At 41.0% G+C, this 26,268-nt stretch overlaps 2 protein-coding genes and 1 long non-coding RNA gene across 8 annotated transcripts in view; 1 reads left to right on the forward strand and 2 right to left on the reverse strand.

Moving 5' to 3' along the window:
- NR3C2 (nuclear receptor subfamily 3 group C member 2) overlaps nucleotides 1-11,103 on the forward strand; it is a 220,759-nt gene extending 209,656 nt beyond the window's left edge. For all 3 annotated transcript variants that reach the window (XM_074823833.1, XM_074823834.1, XM_074823832.1), the window contains exon 9: nucleotides 7,312-11,103. In XM_074823833.1, the coding sequence (XP_074679934.1) occupies nucleotides 7,312-7,467 (156 nt within the window). In that variant the 3' untranslated portion in view covers nucleotides 7,468-11,103. The remainder of the gene's footprint in view (nucleotides 1-7,311) is intronic.
- On the reverse strand, nucleotides 6,756-12,641 carry LOC141923188 (uncharacterized). Its single transcript, XR_012623217.1, has 2 exons — nucleotides 12,177-12,641; nucleotides 6,756-7,046 (listed from the first exon to the last, which is right to left on the reverse strand). It is a non-coding gene; the product is annotated as an uncharacterized LOC141923188 (long non-coding RNA).
- A 2,655-nt stretch (nucleotides 12,642-15,296) lies between these two features.
- The window catches only part of ARHGAP10 (Rho GTPase activating protein 10), a 152,694-nt gene continuing 141,722 nt past the window's right edge, over nucleotides 15,297-26,268 (reverse strand). For all 4 annotated transcript variants that reach the window (XM_074823836.1, XM_074823837.1, XM_074823835.1 and 1 more), the window contains 2 exons: nucleotides 25,490-25,581; nucleotides 15,297-16,110 (listed from right to left, as the gene is read on the reverse strand). In XM_074823836.1, coding sequence (XP_074679937.1) covers nucleotides 16,022-16,110; nucleotides 25,490-25,581 — 181 coding nt within the window. In that variant the 3' untranslated portion in view covers nucleotides 15,297-16,021. The remainder of the gene's footprint in view (nucleotides 16,111-25,489; nucleotides 25,582-26,268) is intronic.

The raw sequence follows: 26,268 nt of genomic DNA on the forward strand, positions 1-26,268 counted from the left end.
TGGCTGATAGAGCAGGCGCTGGCCCACGGCGTCGGTCTGGCGACACAGCACGCCCCTCCTCTCCCTCGGCATGAGACGACAGAGTGGGGAGTAGTTTGTTGCCATTTACTTGCTGTTGTGCTGTGGCTTGTGTGGATGGACCCCAGCGTGGGTGTCTTCTGGGAGTGTTGAGGGCAGCAACATAAAAGGACCTTGAATGACTCGAGCATGTCCAGAGAAGGGCAACGGAGCTAGTGCAGGGTCTGGAGCACAGGTTTGATGGGGAGCAGCTGAGGGAACTGGAGGGGTTTAGCCTGGAGAAGAGGAGGCTGAGGGGAGACCTCATCGCCCTCTACAGCTACCTGAAAGGAGGGTGCAAAGAGGAGGGATGAGTCTCTTGACCCAAGGAACAAGTGCCAGGACAAGAGGGAATGGCCTCAAGCTGCGCCAGGGCAGGGTTAGACTGGCTCTTAGGAAGTATTTCTTTCCAGAAGGGGTTGTTGGGCGTTGGAATGGGCTGCCCAGGGCAGGGGGGGAGTCCCCATCCCTGGAGGGGTTGAAGAGTCGGGTTGACCCAGCACTGAGGGATCTGGTGGAGTTGAGAACGGTCAGGGTGAGGTTCGTGGTTGGACTGGAGGATCTTCAAGGTCTTTTCCAACCGAGATGATTCTGTGATAATCCACATATTTCCTCTTGTAGGGATTGTATTTCTGTTGTTGCGGCTGGCCTGCGTCCACCGTTTCACGAAGGTATTGAGAAGCACAGCGTAGCAAGGGCAACTGACCTCTCTACCCAGGACATAAAAGTTTCAGTCTTGTGCCCGTGAATGGCCACGGGCATTTAGGGGGAGAGATGCATATGCAGTGCTTGGACGTAGGTGAACTGCGTTATGTGATCAGACAAACAGCATGCAGGAACATTAGAAACAGATGTACTACACATGGTATCAAAAACTTCATTTGGATCCTCCTCAACATCTCCTGTTGGCTTTGGCAGGAGGGGTTATATCTTGCATGGCAAGCCTCGTTTCATACAGAGAGTGTAGTGTATGGTTAGGCGGTTCGCAGAACAAAAGCTGAATTTGGTTTCAATCTGGCTGATACTAAACAGACTTTGAGTTAAGAGGGCTTTTGTTTCAATGCCATGACATTAAACCCTAATGTGAACCTTCCCCTTGTCTTGGCAAGGCAGAGCACTGCGCTGTCATTTGCTTGTTGATATTTTCTGCCAAACAAAAATAAATTCTTTAAGGCTCATGCTGCTGAATAATTAATTTTTTATGGTTCCTGAAGGGAATACTTTATAGCTGAGGTGGATCTTTCCATAGGCTGAGAGCGCCAGGATTACACTCGCTGAAAAAGCTGACAGTGGGAAGAAGGGCATGGCTCCTCCAGGGGCGGGTTTGCAGGGCATGCTGCCGGGGATGCAAATGTGCCTCTGCAGGTGCTTAATCCCACAAATACGAAGCCACAGATGAGCCCCTCAGCTGTTGCCAACACCTTTGGGTGCACTTAACTGCTGCTACCAATCTGCCAAAGTTGCGTCCCACAGCTGATGAGCTGTTTGGACCCTTGTTTTAGTCCCAGTGCCTGAATTCTCAGAGTAGGTTTTTTCTCTGTTTACTCAGAGGCTAGATCCAGTCCCTACTACCGGTGTGGCCCCTACAAAAGCAGCAGCGCTGAAAGAGTGTGTGCATGGGTGTGTGTGTTGCAGTGGCTAATCCATGTCTTTGAAGTGGGAAATTGATTCCCAGCCTGTAGACAGGGTTGTCTTATGAGGAGCAGCTGAGAGAACTGGGGGGGTTTAGTCTGGAGAAGAGGAGGCTGAGGGGAGACCTCATTGCCCTCTACAACTCCCTGAAAGGAGGGTGCAGAAAGGGGGGATGAGTCTCTTGACCCAAGGAACAAGTGCCAGGACAAGAGGGAGTGGCCTCAAGCTGCGCCAGGGCAGGGTCAGACTGGCTCTTAGGGAGTATTTCTTTGCATAAGGGGTTGTTGGGCGTTGGAATGGGCTGCCCAGGGCAGGGGGGGAGTCCCCATCCCTGAAGGGGTGGAAGAGTCGGGTTGACCCAGCACTGAGGGATCTGGTGGAGTTGAGAACGGTCAGTGTGAGGTTCATGGTTGGACTGGAGGAGCTTCAAGGGCTTTCCCAACCAAGATGATTCTGTGATTCTGTCTTGCTCAGTTTGTGACAGCTGGGTCTCTTCTGCTTCACACTGATAGGTGTTTGCTGGAGGAGGGCAGAACCGTGCTGCTGTTGACAGAAGAGAAGGGAGACTTGGCTCAAAATTTACTCTGGCCAAGGGCTGAGTATGCTTCGCTGGTGTGTGATAGTGTGGGTTTTCATGTGTCCTCCAAGCATACAGAATGAGTTCAACTCAGGTTCTTCCATGTCATGTTCAGGTGTCAGGTGCTGTGCTTTTGTTGTGCAGATGTTTATGAAGAAAACCCGAAGAAATGAGTGCAGTTCCTAAATCAGATAAATGCACCTGGCCAGGCAGAACCAGGTGCCACATTTGCTCTGGTCAGATACTGTTAGTGCCTAATCCATAAGCATTTTATCCACCTTTACTCCTTGCTAGCGTGAGGTAAATACAGCGCATAGATGTAATCAGAGGCTTCATCCCTTGCTCTTACTCCGTTTTCCCTGTGTTTGTGGGAGGTTTTACTCTTTGGGTTAGAGTTCAAGATTTCATAAGCAGCTAGGAATTAGCCACCGTGGCACCAAAGGACATCTGTACCTCTGAGAATCAGCCTGCGAGCCATCCCAGGGGGGAATAATTTACTTCCTGAGCCCTTGGAATACTAATTAATTTGCATCATAGGATTTTCATAGGACTAGAAGCAAAACGGAATATAGTGGTAATGGAATAATCAAGACCTGGCTGGCAGTGGTTTAACTTAACCTTACCTGTTTTGAAGCAGGAGCTTTACATCCACTTCACAAAGGGAAAAAAGCAGGAGGTTGCAGGAGGTTGCAATAGTCCTGAATTCACCCAGGGCTCTTTGCTACCTTGGGGAAAGGAGGCTGGCTGGCCTTGGCTGCTGCTTCTTACCTTAGCAGGGCAGCAGGCTCCCGACTCCTGCGTGGTTTGAAACACGCAGGTTTTAAAAGCAAGAGGCAAAATACCGCTGCTCAGCCAGTGGGCAGCAGCCTGGCCTCTCAGGGACCCTGGCGTGGTGCAGGTAGGCTGTGCAGTTGCACTGGGTAGAGCTGCAAAGTTGCCTCCTCCCAGCACACACCTGCTAGAAAATGGGCAGAGCGCCATTCCTGAAAGGGACAAAGTTTTTGGAGTGTCATTTTTATATGAGAACACTGAGGTTTCTGACAGTAATAGCTGCAGCTAATAATAGGAAGAAATTACTCAGCACTGTGTTGTTACCTTACTGCTGTCTTAATTGCTGTATCAGTAGGCTTAATCGCAAAGATGCTGCTGATAGAGAAGTGACTGTGGGCTTTCATACCACAGAGATTGTGAGAAATTTTGAAGTCGGAAAACTAACTGAGCACAGAAACGTGCACCCTTGCAAATCAGACCCTTCTTAGCATTTCTGGAAATACAAGGAGATTGCCAAACTAAAATAAATTCTTTTGCTGTAAAAATTCTGCAAGTGCTCGAAGGTCGCTGTAACTGTATTAACTTCAGGGACTTCATTAAAGGAATCATTTTTTCCATTATGAAGAACAGTATGGGTGGAAAAAGTCCATTTTATGGAAACCCCACTGTAATAACAGAAAATGATGTTTGATTAATACTCCTGTTTCTCAGAGGTGCTTAATATAATGCACAAATGCAAAGATTGATTCTCAGAATTACTAAGACTGCTGTAGCCTTGAAAAATGTTTAAACGCAGCGCACTCTGTAGAGTAGCGACGAGAGAAAGCTTTATAATTAATGACTGAAGTGGTGAAGGGTTGTAGCTAACAGCTGATCCACTTGCCGGCAGAAGAGCTGTCGTGTCTTACAGCGATCTGGGTGACAGGGACGTGATCATCCCGACCTCTGTGTCTGCACCCCCGCAACCCAGCTCATATTAATTTCTTTAGTGTATTTGTCCCCATTCTGGGAGGTGCCCAGGACCCAGCTGCGGGCGATACCTGAGCTCCTGTCCCCTAGCGCTGACCCCGTTCCCCTGCGTGCAGGGAGAGGCTTGCGGTGCCGTCGGAGGTACCGAGCCACTCCCAGCTCCAAAGAGCTCAACAACTGCCTACTAAAGTGGTAAGAACAACATCCTCGTGGCATCCCGAGGAAATGCGAATCATTTTAGTTGTGGCCTTAACTGCGCTGCCTGCGCTCTGCTGACCTGTGATTCTTCAGGAGCCGAAATAATTGGAGATTGTAAAAGTAAATACATTTCTAGTCATTGTTGTGCTGCTTGTGAAAACAACGGTGCTTTCATTCACACTGCTTAGAGCTGCCTTCCGTGCGGCTCTGCTGGAGGAGGTATCAGCATTTCCAATATAAACTCCCAGAAGTAGAGGGTGAAAGCGGCCAGGTAAAAGTGTAGTCAGGAGTTCTTAGAGCACAGGGGTTTTACAAGCCTTTGAAGAACAATCAGAAGTATATTTTGATCTAGAAAATTCATAAGCCAGATGTAGAGGCGCTGGATGGATGGCTCGCGTTACCTCACTTGTAACCTGTGGTGTATCAGTCACTGTCACTGCAGTGACAAAAGAAAGCAAACTTTTTCAATTCCTTACTGAAGAGGGAACTTCTCTTTCAAAGCAAAAGACTAGCTGAATTATTTACCTGTTATAAATCTAAACTGTGTCACACGGGAGTTGCTTGGAATGCAGGGGCAGGTACTCAAATTTCAAAATTGCCTGTGGAATCTGAATTTTTCATCCCTTCAGTGCATCTGCACACCAAGGCTGCTGGGCTGGCGGGGGGGGTGCCACTGCTCGTGGCTCAGGTCTGGGTCTTGCAGCCTTCTCTAGCTGACCTTCACCATATTGTTTACTTTTTAGTACCTCTGAGTTGGCCTTCGGTTCTCCCACATCCGTTCCTCTTTTAAATTAGTTAGAAATACTTCCCCGGCCCCAAAAGCCCTGCAGCTTTTAAGGTTGCAGTTCCTGACATGTTCCTTGTGACATAGGCAGTGTGCTTCCTAATGCTCCCATTTTCTTAAGGAGGTTGATTATTGTCAAGTATGTTAAAGCTGGTAGCTTTGCGTAAGAAAGACTAGATAGGTATAGAATATATCTTCTCCTGAAGGCTCCAAACCCGATATGACGTGATAGCAGGTTCTAGGGATTTTCCTTTTAAATTGCTGTGTAAACTTGACCTTTCTCCTCTGTGGTGAGATTCATCGTGTGCTACGTTATGATAGTATCCACAATCACATCCTGGTTTTCCCCCGCTGCGCTGCTAACTCATTTTTTGTATAGATTATGTATAGACCCTCTTAATGAATGTCATTGTTTTTCATTTCCCCTTTTGTCCACATATTCACCAGACACACATAAGTACTTGATACTACTAAAAGCTTGCTAAAAAGGCAGAATTCGTAGTTCCCACGTAGGCTTTTTCTGCGATACCTCTCTCGGTGCACTCAGAGGCTTCACAGGAGGGCAATGATGCAGGAATTGGCTGGAATTGGGCAGGAGCTGAGCCATCAGCACTGCCAGGATGGCTGGCAGTGTGGCAGAGATGACCCCAACCCCCTCACTTACATTCAGTGATGTGAAACTACTCGTGGTCAAGGGGTACCTTCATCGATCGTTACCAAGGTCGTGTTGGGGTGCATGGCTTCGTTTGCTGCTACTTGATGACACAGGCAGGGAGGAAGTAGTGGCAATTATACTAAGAGAGAGTTTTCTTCACTTTGTTTGGTTCGGTGTTATGTTTGGAATATTTTTGGCACACAGTAGATGCAGAAAGAACCTCCTCCTAATGGGTGTAAAGTTAAACCTTTGAACATCATCATTTTTTTCCCTTGAAAACCAAATGATGTCTGTGCTACTTATTTAGCAGGCATCTGTTTAATTAATTAGCGGTGCTTCATGACATGCCAGATCATCGGGAATGAGCTGAGCAACAGCAAAAAGAGACACATGTAGTGCTCAACAGCAGAGTGTCATGCATTCCGAGTGACCTCACCACTTCTCGGTGGTGTTCATAAATTGCTTATATGTTTGCGAGAACAGCTGTGAAAGTCCTGAAAATAAGTAATAAGTTATGGTTGTTCAGGACAGTAGTCTGTTGCTGCCTGTATTTTTTTTTTAATTTCCTTTTCTGCCTTCCAGAAGTCCACTTTTATTTACTCTAACAAGGGCTTTACTGCAGAGTGCAACTGCAGAATTGAAACAACACGCTTGTGTTTGATAAACTACACAAGCAGAAGTGGTTCAAGTCCTTTCCAAGGACAAAAGGCACCAAAATTAAGCCGTGCGTAACTTCTGAATTCTTAAACAGCAACAGCTCTAGTTTTTCTTCAGTCATACAGCACAGTAATTTGGTGAACTGTGATGGAAATTAATATGCTAACTGAAACCCAGACCCACTTCATTCACAGATGCCTCAGAAGCTGACGTGCCTCTGCCTCTTGACTGACTTGCATTGTGTTTTAAAGATTGCAAAGGGTCCAACATACTGTAAGGCTTTAGGAGATTCATTTAGATTATGCTTAATCCACTGAGAGAAAGCAGAAGTGTGTTGTTAGTCACCACTACAAAACCAGAAAACTTTTAGGTGGGTTCATTTTCAAGAAGAAATACTTCCGTAAATACTGCCTCTCTACTTTAATTAGTAGTAAGCAGAAAAAAAGCTTGGGGTGTGTGTGTTAAGAAAATGCATTTATAGATAAATAGAAATGTTCAATTTCATATGGACTGTGATGCTGTAAAACCTGAAATGCTACAGTGTTCATGTTGCTGAGCTAAAAACATCAGCTGCTCTGGCAGTGGTAGGTCGTGGCCTCTAGAGACTGCGCTGAAGTTAACCAAATAATCTGATTTAACAAACGTGTATCGAGCTGAAGTTTGGAGATACAAGAGTTTATGGCTGATCTTTTCCCTCTGGGCAGACGGCTTTATTTTCATAGACAGGTTTCATGGTGGCCAGTTGCCTGTTAGTGAAAAACAAAGTGCAGTTATGCTGAAAAAAAATCAAACCTGTGGTATCTTGTTTTTTCTTAGTTAGCGTATTTTTTAATGAGTTAAGTAGCACTTTGGGATTTAAGGTCTTTGGTTTGCTTTTTAACCCCTGCGAATAGACTGCCAAGTCAGAGTAAGATGCCATTTCTTGGTAATAATCCATGATCAATAAGCTGTTGTTTTTACATGCGAAACTCTTTGTGTTTTTCCTAAAAACTGTTTCTTTCTCTGTTTCAGCTTGTTAGTGACTTATTGGAATTCTGTTTCTACACCTTCCGAGAGTCTCAGGCACTGAAAGTAGAGTTTCCAGCCATGCTGGTGGAAATCATCAGTGACCAGCTACCAAAGGTGGAATCTGGGAATGCCAAGCCCCTGTACTTTCACAGGAAGTGATAGAAAATGTCTTAAATGGAAGAACTTTGCCTTAAGTTTCCCTGTGTTATTCCACACCCATGAAGGACCCAAGAAACCATATTTTAAACATGCTATTTACACTTGTTCAGCAGTCTCTGAATAGTCTAAAATCATATGAAGGGTTTGGGGAATGGAAAGCAGTTGTCTTGGATTTGGCAAGACCTAGATGTTTGTTTGGAAATTTACCCCATAACCCTAAAACACTTAGAAAATGTTCCTGTTCCTCTGGATGAAAAGCCATATCTAGTCAATAACTCTTTGATTTTGATATTTTAACAGATGGAGTTTTAAATATGCCATGTAGTTTCTGGTATTGTTTGCTTGTTTTAAAAGGGTTCGAGAACTAATGAGAACTTTTTAAAGCTTACCCTTGGTTTGCACATAAAACGTAAAGTCAATATGGGGCATTAATATTCTTTTCTTGTAAAAAACAAACAAAAACTATATATATACACACACATATACACACACACACACACACACACACACAAACCCTAATGTGTAAAGTAATAACAGAACATTTGGTGTGGAATACTCTGTTATCCCCACCTGTGGCATTTGTTCTCCCATGTTATCCCATCATAAGAGGATATACACTGTGTTAAGTGTCCATTTACTATTTAATTAAAAAGGATAAGATGTGAAAACAAATGCCCTGGTATCAATTTATAGTATCTATTGTGCTGGCTTTACAAATAATTTTTTGCAGTCTTTTGCTGTACTGTACATTGCTGTATGTATAAATTGTGAAGGACCTGAAATAAGGTGTAAGGAACTTTTGTAAATGAGACAAAAAAATCTTTAATGGTTAATAGGATGAATGGGAAAGTATTTTTGAAAGAACTCTATTTTGCTGGAGACTATTTAAGTACTATCTTTGTCTAAACAAACAAGGTAATTTTTTTGTAAAGTGAAATGTTCTGCATGCATAATGAACCGTTTACAGTGTATTTAAGAAAGGGAAAGCTGTGCCTTTTTTAGCATCATATCTAATTTACCATCCTACAGAACCTACTGTAAATAACCACACTTAACCTTTTCATTTGTATTTAAGCCTTTCTATTTCCCTCTATATTTTCCTCCCTTTTGTCTCGCTTGCAAGCGTATGTGACTTGAGCACATCTTAGAGATCCTGCTTCATATTTCTGTAGGAAACTACACTCTGTTGTGTTTGCCACTTTACAAAGGTTTCATTTAACAAGACAAATTACGGTCTCTCCAAAGCTTTTGCCAGCTTAACGATATAGTGAGTTCTTGCCCTCTATTCCCTTTCTCTCTCAGGGGAACGGGGGTGAATAAGATGTTGAATGATTTTTCTTTTTTTATTAAGGTTTCCCAGATTGTTTGTTTTTCCTTTGAATACTGGATACATAAAACATCTTAAAAGGTCAGATTATTATTTCAGATGGGGGAGAGCGATTTCTGGTTATGATGAAGGGAACATGCAGATCATTACAGTAAGTATAATGAACAGATTTGTACTGGCGAGAGGGATGGTAAGGTACTGATAAGGGCCGATTTGCTGAGTAGAATTTTTAGTGATAAACTAAAACTGTGTGTAATTTTGTAAACATTTTTGTAATAATCAGAATACATCTGAGAAGACAACTGTTCACACTACAAGTTCAACTCAGTTGGTCTGATTTTGTCTCAAAAATGTTTTCTCTAGAATAAGACTGCAAAGAAAAATTTTTGAGGTGATTTTCACTGTTTCACAATTTATAAGCAAATACAAAATTTTGGAGTAGAATAGAGGACAGGTGAACTTTTCTGAGGCTCAACTGTTGCTACCACATGCTCATGTTCAGATAGAATAGTTTTTCAGAGTCCTAATCTATAGTGTTCTCTCTGGGTGCCACTGGCATTTTTGAGCTCTAGTTTGTCCCTTGGCCGGTCAGAATGTAGCATTTCTTTTACATGGTGGTCGAATTTAGAATTCTACACCCTTTCTGAGTCCAAATTTTGAGGTGCGGTTTGGTGCACTGAAGACAGTCACTGCTACTTGTCTTTTTAAATGACACCTGCCTTATGCAATGGGTAAATCTGTAAAGACTGTATTCAGAGAGGTTTTTTATATATAAATATATACATACATATATTATTTGCATTTTGGAAGTCTAATTCATAGGCAGATCTTTAAATACTGACCTGCACAGCAATATGAAAGCCAAACTTCCAACGTGAGATACACAGCATGCAGACTGGTTGTTTACAGTAAAGACACAGTCATACATCCATCTTTCTCATTTACATTTTTTTTTAAAAGTCTAAAATAGAAAATTTCAAAGCCAGGTTCTGGGTGAATACAGTCTGCAGCAGCTTTTTATATTAACAAAGTTACTGCCTCCTTTTCTGTCTCAGAGTAACTTTGCTTGATTAAAACAGCAAAGCCATATTCTACACTTCACTGTTAAATGCCTGTCCCAGTCCAAATTGTTGTCTGTTTGCTCCTATTTTTGTACCTTATTACTTTTAATCTTGGTTTGGTACAATTCATAATTCACAGAAACTTCATATAATTAAACACACTAAATTAGTTTTAAAAAGCAATTTATATCTTTATGCAAAAACGTATGTCTGTCTTTGCAAACAACTGTAAGCAGATTATAATAAATCCTTTACTTTAATCACCTGTTGTTTATGAAACCATTCATTGATTATTATTTTTTGCTAGAGATCATTGAAGTAATAGATACAATTGGATATAGATGTTGTAAGAGGCAGTATTCTCTTATCAAGGACACTTAAGCAGAATAGCCATCACTTTTTTTATCTAAACCTGTGTACAGCAAAAAAAAAAAAAAAAAAAAGGACAAACAACCCTAGTTTTTAGCTACCAGGAAGTTACGTTCTTTTGAATTTGTTTAGAATGAAATAGGCATTTGTCTCCTGCAAAATACAAGACAAACTAAAACACCTTCTAGAAGTGGGCTTCTGTTCATTGAGCTAAATTATTTTGTTGTAAGAAGGAACGGGGATATACAGCAAGAGCATTGTATACACAGTTAAAAATGTAAAATAGTGTTAATGTACTGCAGTGGGTATTTCAGGAATACTACACGTCGTGCGACTGAACAGTTGCGCAAAATAAAATAGAAAAGACTAAAGTTTGCAATATCAAAATCTTATTAAAAAGATACTTTACAATCAATAATGCAAAAAGCTAATTCACAGGGTCGTGTTTTTCACTGACTTGTTTAAACATTTATGAAATTAAACAATTCTACAGTTAATGCACTTTTAATTGTTTATTAAAGATTTGACTTTTTCTTTTTTTAGAGCAATGTTTTCAGCTGGAGGTCAATGACTTGATAAGATAGACAGCAGTTCTGAGGCCAGGAAGCTCAGAGGAATGTTTAAGAATTCTTGGAGTTTAAATAGATTCCTGGATGAAAAATAAAAGCAGCCAGCAGTATGGTGTAAACAGTAAAATCTATGCATAATGATGCATTTATAATTAGGGGTTTGCTTCTGTATGTTTAAAGCTTTTTAAATAAATAGAAAATATTGTTTGGTCTTTATGTTAATGTCTGCAAGTACCTATTTTTCTTTTTTTTTTTTTTTTTATACAAATTGTACAAATATACATGAATTAAACTGGTTTGATTGCAAGTATTTCTTGCATTTTAATCTCAGATAGGTGCTGGTGCAGTGTTACCTTTAGAGACAAGCTTCTGCTCACCTAGAAATGGTATTAAGTAACATACAGTAACTAACAGTGTAACGTAACATCTCTCTTCATCCATCTAGAAATTTGGTTCCATCACGCTGTATTAATTCCGATGACGCAGCACATCTGATGGCTTCAGCCAGAGAGCAGCTACTCGTGTTGTAGAACAAGGAATGCCCCACCATGAGGAATTCGGTTCACTTAACCTGGGTAACCATGCCTGCCAAGTGCCTGCTGACACCGTTACGTGCACAAGCTACATCCCACTCAAAGAAACAAACCCAGCAGCCTTCAAGAGCCAGACAAGTCTGGCTTCCAGTTTCAGTTAGCCTAGAGCTGCTCTACCCACTGACCAAAGTTAGAATTTCTCTCATGGAAATAGGGATTCACTATTTTATTTTATATACACAAGGTTTCGCCTGTGACTAAATCAAACTGCCTTCTCAGGGTCAGGTCTTTTGCAGTTAGTAAGATAGTTAGAAGGGGAAATAAAACTCTTGCTGTCCTGGTTTGTTCTGTGCACTGTCTCAAAAATCCACTGCTAAATTCTGGACAAAGTTAGGTCTGTGGTGTAAGACCACCATTTAATTGCATTTTGGTTTTTTAATAACAAGTTACACGAACCTTTTATTGCCAAAAATCCTTGCACCTGCCTTCTGTTTGCTGAATTGTCAGAAGGAAAGAATAGTAGAGGATCAGCAGTGTTAAGAAAAGTTTCCCATATGTTTACAAGCAGATGTATCTGTCATATGCTGTTCTAGAAATAAGAAAACGCTATCACTACATAAAAACATAATGAAACTTGTAACCTGACCTCAAGCTGGGCCACTGCTTGCTTTCAGGTATCTGCAGAGGCCGGGAGTTTACGAGGAGCACGATATTACTAAGACAGAAAGGAGTGAACACATGCCCTTTCCTTTCAAAGATTTTGCTAGGTAAAACATGCCATGCCATCAGGTTTTTAAAAGAACACTTGAATTGTAGGGGTTGATAGGATGAAGTTTCTGTGGGTGCTTACCTGTGGTTACTGCAAGCACAGATGAGAGCACACTGTTGAACTCTGATGTAGAAAACGATCTCCGAGGCACATTCAGTTTAAAAGGTCAAACTCCAGTGAAGGCTTCCAGTTAAACTATGTTTAGTGCTGGTGCATTTACAGCCTACATAAGCCCTCTGTCAGCAACTTTTTTCTTTAAATTGCAAACCAGATAAGAATTGTGAAATGGGTTAAGAGAACAGGGAACAGAGCATTGAGAAAGGCAAGTTTCTCCCCGAGTCTTTTCTGTGATACAATTACAGAGGCTCAGCTAGCAAAAGCTGTTAAGCAGGGTAGCAGGAGCACTTATTTTCATGACAGGGTGGATAAATCAGCCAATGAGATTTTTCTTTCACTCCTGATGGAAAACTGGGCAGGAGAAGGAAACCTGCCATGAAGATCAGCTGGGACAATGATTAACAACATTAAGCAGCCGGAAAACCCTGGGGTTTTTCACCCAGCAGGGTGAACACACTCCCTGGCCAAGACACAGAGCTGCACGCTGTCCAGTGACTTACGCAGGCTGTGAATTCCTACTGATCCCAGCTAGGCAGGAGTCTCAGCTTTTCCATTAATTATTCAGCAAACACACATTCAACCTTAATCCCCAGGCTGAGGGATTCAATCTGTGGCCTCACTGTGACAGCAAGGCAAACATTTGGCATAAAAAGCACAAATTTGGTTTGGGTTTCCCCCCCCCCCCCCCCAATTCACCCTCTCTAATTTTGAGCCTGTGTCATGCTTTTGCTACCAGGAGTCTCAGCTTTTGAAAACTGACCAGTACATGCTCCTCCGCAGAGTAACCGGGTCATAGCAAGGGGCAACCAAGCCTGAGGATTAAGCTGAACCTGCACCCACAGCTGTGACACGAGAGCAGTTCCCCAGGAGACACCCAGGGAGAACGACCACTCCTGCTGCCAGGCCAAAAGAGAAGAGCCCTTTGACCAGCTTCCCCCACAACCTATCCCTGTCCTCCTTTCCGCCTCAAGTGAACGGTACATTGCTCCTCCCAAATCCCCCAAACCATGGAAAAAAGGCAGACAAGAGGCGTGCCCTAAGGCACGGCTTCAGGAGAGGAAACAGTCTCAAAAGGATAGGAAAGGGGCCTGACTTTCTTTATACAATTCTTAATTTTCAGCATCCTTTCATCTCTACTTCCAGTCAGTACAAGGGCATCGTTTCCAGCACTTCTCAGCAGTGAGGATGAGGAATGAGACGTGCCACGGCCATTCGGCTGTACGAGTCTGTGCTCAGCGTTAGTGTAAGCAGGCTGATGTGGAAACCCGTATGGTGGGTAGCAGTTAACCACAACTAAATTCCTAAGAGGCAGTGTGGTTAGCCTGAAAGCCAGATCTGATCTGGCTCAGCTCACACCACTGCCTTTAGACAACGTCTAGGATGTGAGAAAGTCTGGATTAGTATTACCTCTGCTCAGTGTTATCATTTCTCAGTAGAAAAGTATTTCTCTGGTTTGGGTTCTGTGTGGCTCCAGAAGTAACAAGAGTCTCGAAACGTCTCAACTAAAGGCAAACAGGGTCACAGGACTGGATGGAAGAGACACTAAGTCTTTTATTCCTTCTCTACAGATCTGCCTTTTTAAGCCACCTCGGTTAAAAGGAAACAAACAAACAAACAAAAAAACACCCTAAAAAACAAACCACAGAGCTAAAGCTGAGAAATACGTTGAGAATTTTGGAAAACAGCAGCCAGAACAAGATCAAACATGCACTGCATGTTTAAAACAACAGCAAAACAAATGGAAGCAACTTAGAAAGCTTGTAAGCTTCAAGTTATCACAGCTTCACTATCTGACAAGCCAGCATACCGAGCTGCCACGCCTAGTAGGCTAATACCAAAGATTTACATTCGCCCTCTTTCAATATTTTCCATCAACTAGTAGCCGTGAAAACTGAGTGTGGCCACACAAACACCATCCTGCCTCCAGAATGACCCTCTGAGGCCGCAGATGAGTTGGTAGAGCTGTGGGGCCATGCGACACGAGAGCGAGCCAGCTTTGCCATGTGAACAAGTCCCTGTAAGGAAACAGGTGACCTGTTGCTGTGTGTACTGGTGCAACTGTCTCCTTAATAACTGAGTCAAGGAGCAAATTAAAGAACTTGATCTCCCTCGCAGAACTCCGAAAGTCATCTTCAGTGATTGGGTCACTTAGCCACTATGCCAAGAGGAGAACTGCCTAAAAGCTGTATGGCAGAGAGAGTTGCTGCTCAAATACCACGAGAATACACCAAATGAAACTCCTCCGAGCTATGAGGTTTAGAGCTGGAGAGCTGCACTGACTTGGCCCACCATTGCTCCATCTGGAAATGATTTGTGCATACTCCAATGGTCTGTGCAGTCTGGGCAAAGGAACAAAATAATGGTATAGAGTTAAATCTTAAGGGGGAAAAAAGCCATCCCAACCTTAAGGCAGCATTAACTGTTAACTGCTTTACTAATCACGTTAGAAAAATTTGCAAGCTAAGTATATCTGCAGTAAATGGCTCAAAATCCAGAGAGTCCAATTTAACAAATAAGTGAGCCTGTATTAGCATGTCATCCCATCATACTTTCCTGCATCCTCTCCACTGCCTCCCAGAGGGTCTCACTTGAAGGAGAGAAAAAGACAAAGATTAATGATAAACTGCACATAACCTTTTTTTTTTTTTTTTTTTAATCACAAGGCACAGATTTATACACCACAAGATTTCTGGAAGCTTCTTCTACGACCACAGATAACTCTGTTGCTACTCGAACAGTTCTACAAATTATGAGGCAGCTACTTGACGATTCTGATACTATGAAGTATCATTAAGAGTTTATAGATGACAATGAATGACAGGGGAGGAAGAGAGGGAAGCTCAAGCAGGAGCTAGACAGACAGACAACAGATAAAATGCAAGATGCCTCCAGGATGCGCAAGGATCATAGCCAGAGATTCTCTCTTCCTTTTGGCTTGAGCTTGCAGAGTTGCCTATTTTAAGTGAGGAAAGTTCCCCATTCATTTTGGAGCCTGCTTGAGGCTGACTGCAGACAGCTGCCAATAATTATTTCACATCATAACTTACAGAACCAGAGCAAAATATTCTCCAACATAGGAATGACTTAGGTCAAATAGCAAATAACACTTTATTTCATTTACAGTGATATTTTTGAGTAGCAAAGGAACCATGACATATAGGAGCCTGTAATAAAAGTTCATGTGTCTTATCTTTATAAAATAAATGAAATTATACACACAACATAAACGAATGTGCTCTTTGAAGACATTTGAAAAATGTCATGTCTTGATACCTATTATTTTACTTACTGATGTCTGTTCCGTACTGTCTATTCCACTTCGAAATATAATTTAATTGTCAGCATGATAGCTTTTTTTTATCTAACAGTATTCTCCAAACCCAAATAATATTCTGTTAAAAATGATGGTTATTGATGCATAATCTCCAGGACACTAAGTTTATAAAAATCTTCAACAGATATTTTTCAACTGATCTTCACAGATCAACCAAATCTTTGACTGAAAATGCTAGTTATCTTGCAAACAAACATACCACTACTGCTCTTTACAACTGAAAAAAGCACCTCATTAAAAATTAACCTATCCCTCCATCCCCCTCTCTCTTGTCCCCCCACCCATTCCAAACCTTAAAGAATCTTTTTTTTTGTAATTCGTATTCGGCAACACTTAATGTCTTTACATAGATTGGGATCTTCTACCCATAGTCAGGCTCTTCATTGATTAAAAGCAGTCACAAAAGTAGAGAGAAGTGACTATAACAAAAATCCATGGATACCATGTACACCTTCTTGGCGTTCAATGCACAAAGCTATAAAAACTGAACATAATTCTGTGGAATAAGTCCTCTCTTGCCATTTAGCGTGCCTTCTAGCCATCCTGGTTCTCTGGAAAATTGCACTGAAAAAGAAAAAAAGGAAAAAAAAATTACTACATCTTTTATGCTTGAATTAGTACTTTTAGCTTTAGCTCCATCACACCAGGCAAAGCATCCATAAAAACATCCAGTCTTCTGCGATGACCAGTTAAAGAATCTTGCTAGGAAAGATGAAGAGGAGGATTAACTTAAATACTTGTATAATATAGGTGCTTGAACTACCTTCTGCAAAGTATACATGGTGAAATAGCTTTTAGGTGCAGGAGACTTCATTAAGGAAACAGTTAATAGAACTTAGGACAGGTTCATAAAATATAAAATCTAGATGGCTTTGGGGAGAAGTTAGAAATCATATCAAACAGTGGGAAGCAATTTCAGTAGCTGGGGGCAAAGCAAGACCAAAAACCTGTCTTGAGGAGAAGCAATGAATCTGGAAGCTCAGAGCCACAGAAAAAAGGCGTAGGACCTTCCTCTGCGTGAAAAGTAAGCATGTAAAGGATGATAGGGGAAACAGAAATGAGCCAGATCTCAGTCCAAGTATCATCGGAGAGTAGAGCTGCTGTTGGAAGAGACCAATGGACAAAATCTGAACCATTCTTCTGGTTAAATCCTCCCTCTGAAATGCAAATCCCTAGCGCTATTCACAAAACACGAAGGAAAGGCCTGAAGGATACACATTGTTCCTTATGGCCATCCTAAAAGTGTTTGCCACTGCTGATCCCAAAGTTTATGCAAGAGTAGCCATGAATCTAAAATAAGAAAATTGTCAGCTCTGACTCTAAATGCCCCACAAGTTACTCTGTGAGCAACAGAACTAATGAAATCTGTCTTCCTATGTATATTTTGACCACATTTGACAGGAAGTTAAAAAAGAAGCATAAGCATTTATTTGGAAAACAGTCTAAAAAGTCCTCAAATTCCCCTATCAAATTTCTCACAAGAACACAATACAGGTACCTACTCACCTATGTAACTGTAAAATTCCACACTTCTAGCAACCTACAATATTTGCTACCATATTAATTTATCCTCACAGTGCTTCTGAGACAGACATTATTTAGGGAAGAGATCAGACAAATGCTGAAGCATGCTGCCAGCCATGTCAGTGCTTTATTTAAAACACATTAACACATTGAGGAATGAGGTATTTGCAGCCTTCTACAAATCAGGGAAATATGAGAAAGCAACATGTTAAGTCTCACTTTCAAAAGCACTGTAAGGCTCTAAATTTCAGCACTTAAAACATACTTTCCTCTAGTTTTTTCCTGGTGTCCTATTATTGTCAGTGAAGCTAGAAGCTGTGCTCCAAAATCATGGTTTAAACAACAGCTAGACCTCCAAACAATCCAGAAAACAAAACTGCTTTCAAATGATACTGATAGTTTAGATTCAGATCAAAAGTCTGGGCTTATATTTATAACGAACATCTTTGACAGAAAGATTCCAAAGGAAAAAAATACAGAGCAAATTACCTTTTAGGATCTCTGCGCACACAGTAACTTACATTACTATTAGTAATTAGCAGGCCCTCCTCTCCCTTTGTCATTTTTATTCCACAATTACAGAGTACACATGCATTTGAAGCTGCATCGCTGACACCACCACAAACCTCCCTCCAGCAGCTCCACCGCAGCGGCTGTAATTCTACCCTTCCCAGCAAATACGCCAGCAGCTCCAGCGGGCAGCCAAACCTCTCCCTGAAGTCTCCCATGCCTACAGAGCACAGCTGTATTACAGGAAACAAACTCCAAAAAAATGACAGATTAGGAAGAAAAACAACTAGAAAACCTGGAGGTAGGAAATTTCTACTTGTCCTCTGGAGCTCAACCTCAATTTGGATTTGAGAGAGGATAGATATTACTGGCACGAGAGTGTCTATAAATCAAGTGCCTGTTCAAAATGAGGGCAGCCCTTATCGGAGGTGATCACACTGAAATTTAAATTTACCTAAAATTTGCCCAGGGGAGGAAATGCTCAAACTGTGCTGAATCACTGGGCTCAACACAACAACAAATTTCAAAAGAAATATTTTCCAAACCAGTTTGATAACATAATATTGAACCCTGCACACTGCAGTACGTTCAGAGATAACACACGATGGCTGAGCAATCAGACCCGAGTGAAAATACCATTTTCACTCCAGAAGACTAGACATGGATGGTACAACTGAGCTCTGTGCTTAGAAAGTTAAATATCATACATGTACGTTACACAGCTCAGGGCCTCGTTGTTAGCAGAAGTTTCTTGTAGACTCTATGAAGACTGAAGAAAGAATTAGCACTCAGATTATGTGTAAGATCACCATTTCTAGAGATCAGCCTTTTTTAAAAAACACACCAAGAAGTAATTCTTAATATTCAGCAGTGGTGGTGACTGTCATGTCGAGTAGGACTTCTGCCCCCCACTCAAATCACCTCACACAAGAAGGGTTAAGATACCCATGTACATCACTGACTACTTCTGTGGGCAAATGGTATCAGCAGGGAAGCTGTCCAAATATAAAGCTGCTTTAAGCTCCAACGATCCTGCTTTCTTTGCTAATCCATTTCCAAAGTTTAGTGTACAACAGCATTTATTTAAAATAAAAAACACTTTACCACACCAAAGATATTTTGTTATCATCTCACAGCTCTTCTTAAACCCAGGACACAGGCTATTTCTGAAAAAATATCCTGCTCAAGAAGAGATGTTCCGTAGTGTCCCCTTTCTGTCATTTCTTCTCCGTTAACGATTACAGTTCTTAACACTTTCTCAGGCCTGCCTCATTTAAAAATACCTTGCTGCAGAAACCACATGTTTGGCCTTAAAACTACAACTCATTACTGGACCAAGCATCCCATAGGACTAAATCTTATATTGGCTAGGGACAGGAGGGGAAAATACTTGTAGCGTAAAAGATACAGAGCAAAGAACTAAAAATTAAATATTTTCATCAAGGTTTAACAAGCGTATAGCAAGACTGCACAACAAGACCAATCAGAGAACCACCACCAAAAGCCATCGCCTCTTAGGACAGGGGAAATAGCAGCAAAGTTGAGAGCCCAGAGTAGGATGGCAGCTTCCTCAATACCTGCTGCCAGGCTATTTCAGCAGTCTCGCTCTAGTGGAGGCAAAGTGTAGGGCAGAATGTCTGACCATCAGTAATGACAGCAAGCGCTACGGAACAAGCACACCAACTCAAATGGACAAACAAAATCAACAGACTTTCAACTTGCAATGAGATGTTTTAAGTAAAAGCTTTTCTGATTTCATCTCATCAAGAAATACAGTAAGGTCAACTTGATATTTGCAGTTTCTTCCTATTTTTCTGTATTCTCCATAGGAAATGGCTTCAATATTGCCCATGTTACTACTATCTGACTGCAAATACGCAGAATTTGCAATCAGCTCTTCCCAGAGACCCAATGCTATAAGCAGACCTTGTTCTACTTTAGCAGCTCAAAAGTTTCACGGGTCTGGACTACAAATGAGACCAAGACTCATTTCCACAGCAGTATTAGTTCATTGCCTAGGTACCACTAAATTCAGCAGGACTGAATCAGACACTGATCCACACTGATTTCCACACCTCTGTGGAAACTAGCTGTTACAGGGGGTAACAGAAACGGGGGAGGCAATCTAACATGCGTGGTGGCTGGCATTAGAGGGCCTCCCTTTCTGATGGACTACTTTACCAAACAAAGTAATGACCCCAACAAGCTACGTAAGTCAGGACTGCATTCTGTGGGCAACAGAAATTTCACTGCTAAAACCACCACAACACCAGAATACACTTCCACAGAACTCAATCATGCTGGCCAACGTTTCACCAAGAAATTAAATTAAAGCAACAAAATGCATTTGCAAGCCCTCTGTGTTTAGAAATCCCTATGGGGTTTTGAAACAATCCCTATGGGTAAAGTTGACCACAGAAATACAGAAACATTTAGCATGCTTAGGGTTAGCATGGAATTTGAAATTTAAAAACTTGCTGTTTCCCTTAAGTATGTTGTGAGAAGCAGAATTATCTGGTGGACAGGACACAGGGCTAGGAGTCAAGGGGTCTTCTTCCTGCCTCTGCTAAAGATTTGCTGTGTGACCACAAATAAACCAGTCTGCCTATAAGGGCTCAGGCTTGTGAATGAAAGCACACTGATACACTGTGACAAATCGGTGAGAGGTGGAATTGAGCTTGCAGACAGACTTTCCTACATAGCTCCTAAGCTCCTGTTACCACTGGTGGAGATCTAGTCAATACAATGAATAGAGCAAGCACCCAAAGAATAATTTGGCTCACTCTAAAACAGAGACAAGAGGTTGGTTAGCCGAGTTGCTGCTGAGTTCCCTGTGCTATAACCTTAGTGACCTCTGTGTAGACATTGAGACTTGGGGTCTTTCTCCTGAGTTGATTCCCATCCCACCTGACAGCCAAACATCTCTGACAGTCCTGCACATACACCAACTACAAGGTAAAATGCATCAATTTAAACATCTTCCATTTTAACATTTCTCTTCTGGAGACCACTGCTTCCACAACACTGTTGGCAGGAGCAAAGTCAGACGGGTTAAGGACTTCTTCAAACTTCTAGCAAAATCAGAAATTTGGTAGTGCTCATCTGCTACTTTTTATTGGTGAAGTGACTGAACTTTCAACAGCAGTCTGAGGTAACTACCTCCAAATAGCATGGAGGTATCTGGAAAGGAGAACATCTGTCCACAGCCTGTACACTCAGTTTCTCCAGATGTAAAATGGAGATAATTAATGCAGATGAATGTTTCCAAGTGCTTTGAAATCCACAGGCGAAAGGTGCACAAAGAAGTAGCTTTATCCTCATTTTAACCTCAACAAAATAATTATTTGCACATACAGTGCAATACACTATTTTGGGAGTATAATGTCTCTTTAATGTAAATCCTCTAATTGTCAGTACCATAAGGACAGACAGTCCAGAAGCCACAGAACGAGTAAGAGGGAAGAGAGTGCCTTGGAGTGAAAACCAGGGACATCAACTAAGGCTGGCACTTTGTTACACTAGGAAAGATAAGAGGGGGATGACAATGGCTGCGTGAACAGGGCTTTTTGTGTTCCCTCTATGCTTTGTAGGGATGATGGGTGCCACACCTTTCCTGAGGAAAATTACTATAACAAAACACTCCCTCAGTTTTCCTCATATTTTCTCTCCCCCAAAAAATTGATTTTAAAAATTGTAAAAAGCCTTAATGAGAGCTATCTTGACAAGTTTTCAGGAAGCTTTCCTGCTAGAAATACTGCCAAGGAATTTTGTTGTGTAAACACCATTTATCCTATCTAAAACAATTCTCCCTAGTGAAATTCCCATTTACTGACGTCTAAGTAGTCTCTTTCAAGAACCAGATATTTAATAACATTTGGCTCCAAGGCTGGCAAGGTTTCAATGTCAGGCAGTCTGAGTATTCTTTCCATGATTATTGGGAATATCTGCTTCAACACAAAAATATACAGCCAGCACATGTGTCTCAATCGCAGATCATACTCTGCTTCTTCCCATATGTGCCCTTACCCAGCTGCAAACTCTCCAAGCTTTGCCTCTAACCACTTGAATTATATTGTTATGTGCTGTCAATATTATAGCCTGTAGCAACTGGGAAATAAAAATATTGGCACAGCCTAAGGTAAATTGAATTGAAGAGTTAAAAAAAAAAAAATCCAGTGGATATTGTTCAGATTACATTACTCATTTTCTTACACAATTCAATTAAATAGAAAAATTTGTCTTTTCTTTTTAACTTACCAGATGGCACCTTAGCGTTTATATTCTATGACACTTTAATGGAAAGACTGTGGGATTCACAGTAGCGCAATGCACATGCAGTATTGAAAACACCTGAATATGCAAATGTTCAGATTCTATACAGATTCCTATCAGGTGATGTAAAGCTTAATTTAAAATATTAGTACATCTAACCTTGTCAGCCTGAGACACAAACAGATATTTTTGTCCCCATTTAGAAACAGGAAATGAAGACAGGAGTAAAGGTTAAACTCTTACCTTCTTGCACCAATATTACATTTAGCAGCTATGACAGGTGCAAGACTGTACTTCACTAAATGCCATTATCCTGTCTCAGGCTAGAGCAGCCAGAAGGATTCATCCAGGGTAATACAGGTAAGAGAGAACTGCTGCAATCAACATCTGTGGACCAAGAGAGATGAAAGAGAAGAACAGGGAGGAAACAAAGAAGAAGAACGGGAAGAGAAAGGAAAAAACTCAACAAACAAACACTGAGAGGTAAGAGACAGGATTAGAAAAGTGAGACAAGCAGGATGGAGAAAGGAGAGACAGATAAAACCTTCACTAATGGAAGCAGCACTTTTTAGTAGACATTAATTTAACAGTTACTTTAATGGTTGATACTAGCTGTATGTCAACTTGATTGATGCACTGTCACTTTGATAGTTAAGGTTATTGGTAGAACTGCAGAATTGATGTATTATTACTTCAATTCTTCATTTGGGGGCTTTATTAGGGCATATGGGAATTTAAATTGAGTAACTGAAGAACCTGAATTGATTCACTGGAATCTGATCCCAGCATAGACACAAGGGTGCCTAGCTCAAAAAGAAAAGGCCAATGTGAAGGGACTTCAGAGGTTTCAAATACGGAGACTGGTCTGCACTCTCAATGAGAATACCCTTCTATATTGACAGAGCCATCCACGGCATCACCTGTTGGGAACCATTATGGAATGACCATTAAGTTATTACACACATCCAGTTACTGCCTTATTACTTGCATGTTCTCCTCCTTTTTTCTGCCAATCCACAGCCTACCTTCAGCTGAAAGCCCTGCAGGACAAGGACAATGCCTACAAAATAACCAGGATACAGTGGAATAAATCAAAACAAATGTCTTTAAGGAGATGTGATCTTTCCCACCGGAAATCTGCAATTAGGTTTTCAAAATGCAATCCACATAGCCTTTTCCCAAGCTTCCAACCTTATTTGTATGATGATATGGAAAATGTGTCTTACAGTTGAAACATTTCTCCACAGCTGCCAAAGAGTCAAATTCCGTACTTGTTCTTGGACAATCCAACTCTCTGGTTGAAAAACTCAGCTGAGGCTATAATGCACCAAAACCACGGTAGCTTTGCCATAGCTTCTAGCAATCTCTTTGCACAAGAAAAGAATGTTAAGATTGCTCTTGCACAAACGCATGACACAGAAGCAACTGCTTCTTGAAAGATTTTTTTATCCCGTGCCAACACATCAGGTGTGCAACCCTTGCTGTTCTGCATGAGAAATGCCTCTCTTCTATGTATCAGATCTTTTCCCCCATGCACTAGATTTTTTTCCTGTAAAGAGTTTTATGTCTGCTGAAGATCCCTATCAGTCATGTTTTAAAAAAACTTAAATTAAAATAACTTGTATTAGAGGCTTTAAAAAAAGCAATCACTTAGCTAATTCATCTTTAAAAGGTTTCCCACCTAACCTGATTCAGCTGTGATTTGCCTGCAAGGCTGCTCTAATAGGAAACACCAAGTATGATTTTGTAAAGTGAGTGCTAGTAGGGAATAACCTAGTGGGGACCCCAGACCACCTTATGCTGCAAAAAAACCAAAACTGAACTCTGAACCAGGCTTACTATTTACTTGTTTGGGAGGAGGCAGTGGACAGGAATGGCCTATGCTCCATCTGCTTTAAAATAAGCATCACAAAGAAGGGGAAGGAGATGCCTGTGTGTGATTTTGTTGTTATATGTGCTTTAAAAAAACAAACAAACAAACAAACAAACAAACCCAACACAATTCCACTGAACTTCCCAATTGTTTCAGCTCATTAAACAAATTAGGAACGTTCTACTGGGGTTGGGGAGGATAAGACGAAAAGGTTTTCATTTATGAGAAAAACTTTCCCACACACACTTTTGATCCAGTGCTAACAACAGAGTTAACAGGGTACATTTTAGGAAACAGAAGACATATTTAGTTAGCTTTTTAATGCCTGTAGGTTGATGTTTTCCATCTGTTTTATTAGACTGTGTACTATTCTCTTTTTTTCCTGCTGGATGTAAACTGGGAATTTGGAACACTCCTCCTTTATTGGACATCCAACCAAAGATTCTCACATGTGGTATTTGAATGACTGAGCAGTACATCCCCTAAGTGCATTTGGTCATGCAGAATTAAATGCCACTTTCCCTCTGGAAAACACATATCAGATTTCTGACCTGGTAGCAAGCTAAAAGATGAAAACGGATGAGAAGGAAACAGACATCACTGCAGAATTTCTAGATTCTTTAGAGGCCAGTGTAGCTCTTACTACCCCCCTGCCTCTAGACAGACTGAAAGACTGAAATACTGGTCTCAGTACTCACAAGGTTCTTCGGGATGTAACTCTCAGACCACTTTGATTTCCCCCATCTGCACAAAAAACTTGGATGAAGACTTGGCCAAACTTAAGAGTCTTCTGGTTTTTAGTGTGAATGCAATTTTTTATCAAGGTCTTGTAATAAAAAACAGTCTTACCGTGCTGCTGCTACGAATTAAGTTCCGCTCAGAATTGTTATTAAATTGCATTTAAGTAACAAGAATTGCTGAATTTGTCCAGGCCCTGTTGAGCCATTCCATACCATCTCTTTCTTATAACAGGAACTTCCCTGTGATAGGAAGAAACTATGCTCTAACGTCTTCTGCTGCATCTTCAGAGCTCGTATTACAGCAGAAGCTCTAAAAATTTAAACCATCCCTATCAGTTTGAAGTCCCTGTGCAGTTGCTGAAAAGTAGAGCCGTAGAAGCTCACTGAGGAGCAACACAGTCTTGAGCACAGGAATCACCTTCTGGATGTTCATATGTCGTACCACATTTGGGCCCATAGAAATCTTTATACACAACCCTTCATTCTGCACCTCAGTGAATATTCCTTTTTCTACAAGTACATGCACGCACCAAAGCACCCCTTGATCCAAAAAGTAAACACTCCCTTTTCTCTTCAGTGATCACCTGATTTACTTGGAGCTCTCTTTGCTTGAAAATCCTTAAACAAGTTTTTTTCCTTTAAATGAAAGCCCATACGTTATTTTACAACAATAGTTCACATTAAAAAAAAAAAAACAAAAACAAAACCAAAAAACAACAGTTTCATAGGCCAAGATTTTTTCTCTATTGCTGAACAACATTTTTTGGTACTACAACACATTTAAATGCTGCTGAAGAATCAGACCAATTGAAAGTGACTACTCACTAGAAATCAAAGGCATTGCCTCACGGACTAAGTATATGCCAAGTAGCTTCTGCATACCAGAAATCTTCTACGTCACCAACTGTGTGCCACCAGCAATGTTGGCAGAATAGCAGTTCGGCTTGTATTTTTATCCAAAGCCATTTTAACACTTTTGTCAATTTGTTTTTCATTGCTTTATATTTACTCAAGCAGTACTTACCATCTTCAAAAATTGCTCCTATCTGAAATGATAATTCAGAGCTATGTTCTGCTTCACATGGATAAACTGCTCTTGCTTTTCGGTGGGCAACACTGAAAAATGAAATTATGAATTATTTTTTACTATTATAAAGACACTCTCTCAACCATTCTCTCTCCATTCTCATTTAGAGATGACTAAAACTTTAAACACAATCTCACATGCATCATTACAGGCTTGCAATTCATATACACAAATGCCAAAGCTGAAGCTTCACAGCTTACTGTTGGCATTTGTGAGTATCATACTCCCAACTTTATGCACTCTTATTTTTATGACAGTTAAACCTGACTTTCAACTGCAGTGAAAATTTTGCCAAGTGCTAATCGGCAATGAAATCAATAGTAGGCAAAGCATACTATACTTAATTTATAGACTAATCATCATTATATCCTCTGAAATGTTTCCTCATGAATCTTGCAATTCAGCTTTTCACTATCACTGTACAGAATTTGCTTTTTATATTTGTTTACAATACAACATTACTAGACTACTGAAGATGCTGGTTTGTCCTAAACGCAGTAAGAATTCTAACATTTCAGGCAGTCTTTTAGAGGTGTTCTCAGGATGCTCAGTAATCAGTATGAATTTGTCCAAAGTACTTATTTCTCCAAATACCATAAACAGAGATCTTGGAATATATAAGTATTTTTGGCACGGGTTATTTAATCACGTCTTTGCGAACTGACAGTTTGCTGCTGCCCAATGATGCTTTGTTTAGACACAGCACCCACACCATT

Source organism: Strix aluco, chromosome 4, assembly GCF_031877795.1.
Source record: "Strix aluco isolate bStrAlu1 chromosome 4, bStrAlu1.hap1, whole genome shotgun sequence".
NCBI lineage: Eukaryota > Metazoa > Chordata > Aves > Strigiformes > Strigidae > Strix > Strix aluco.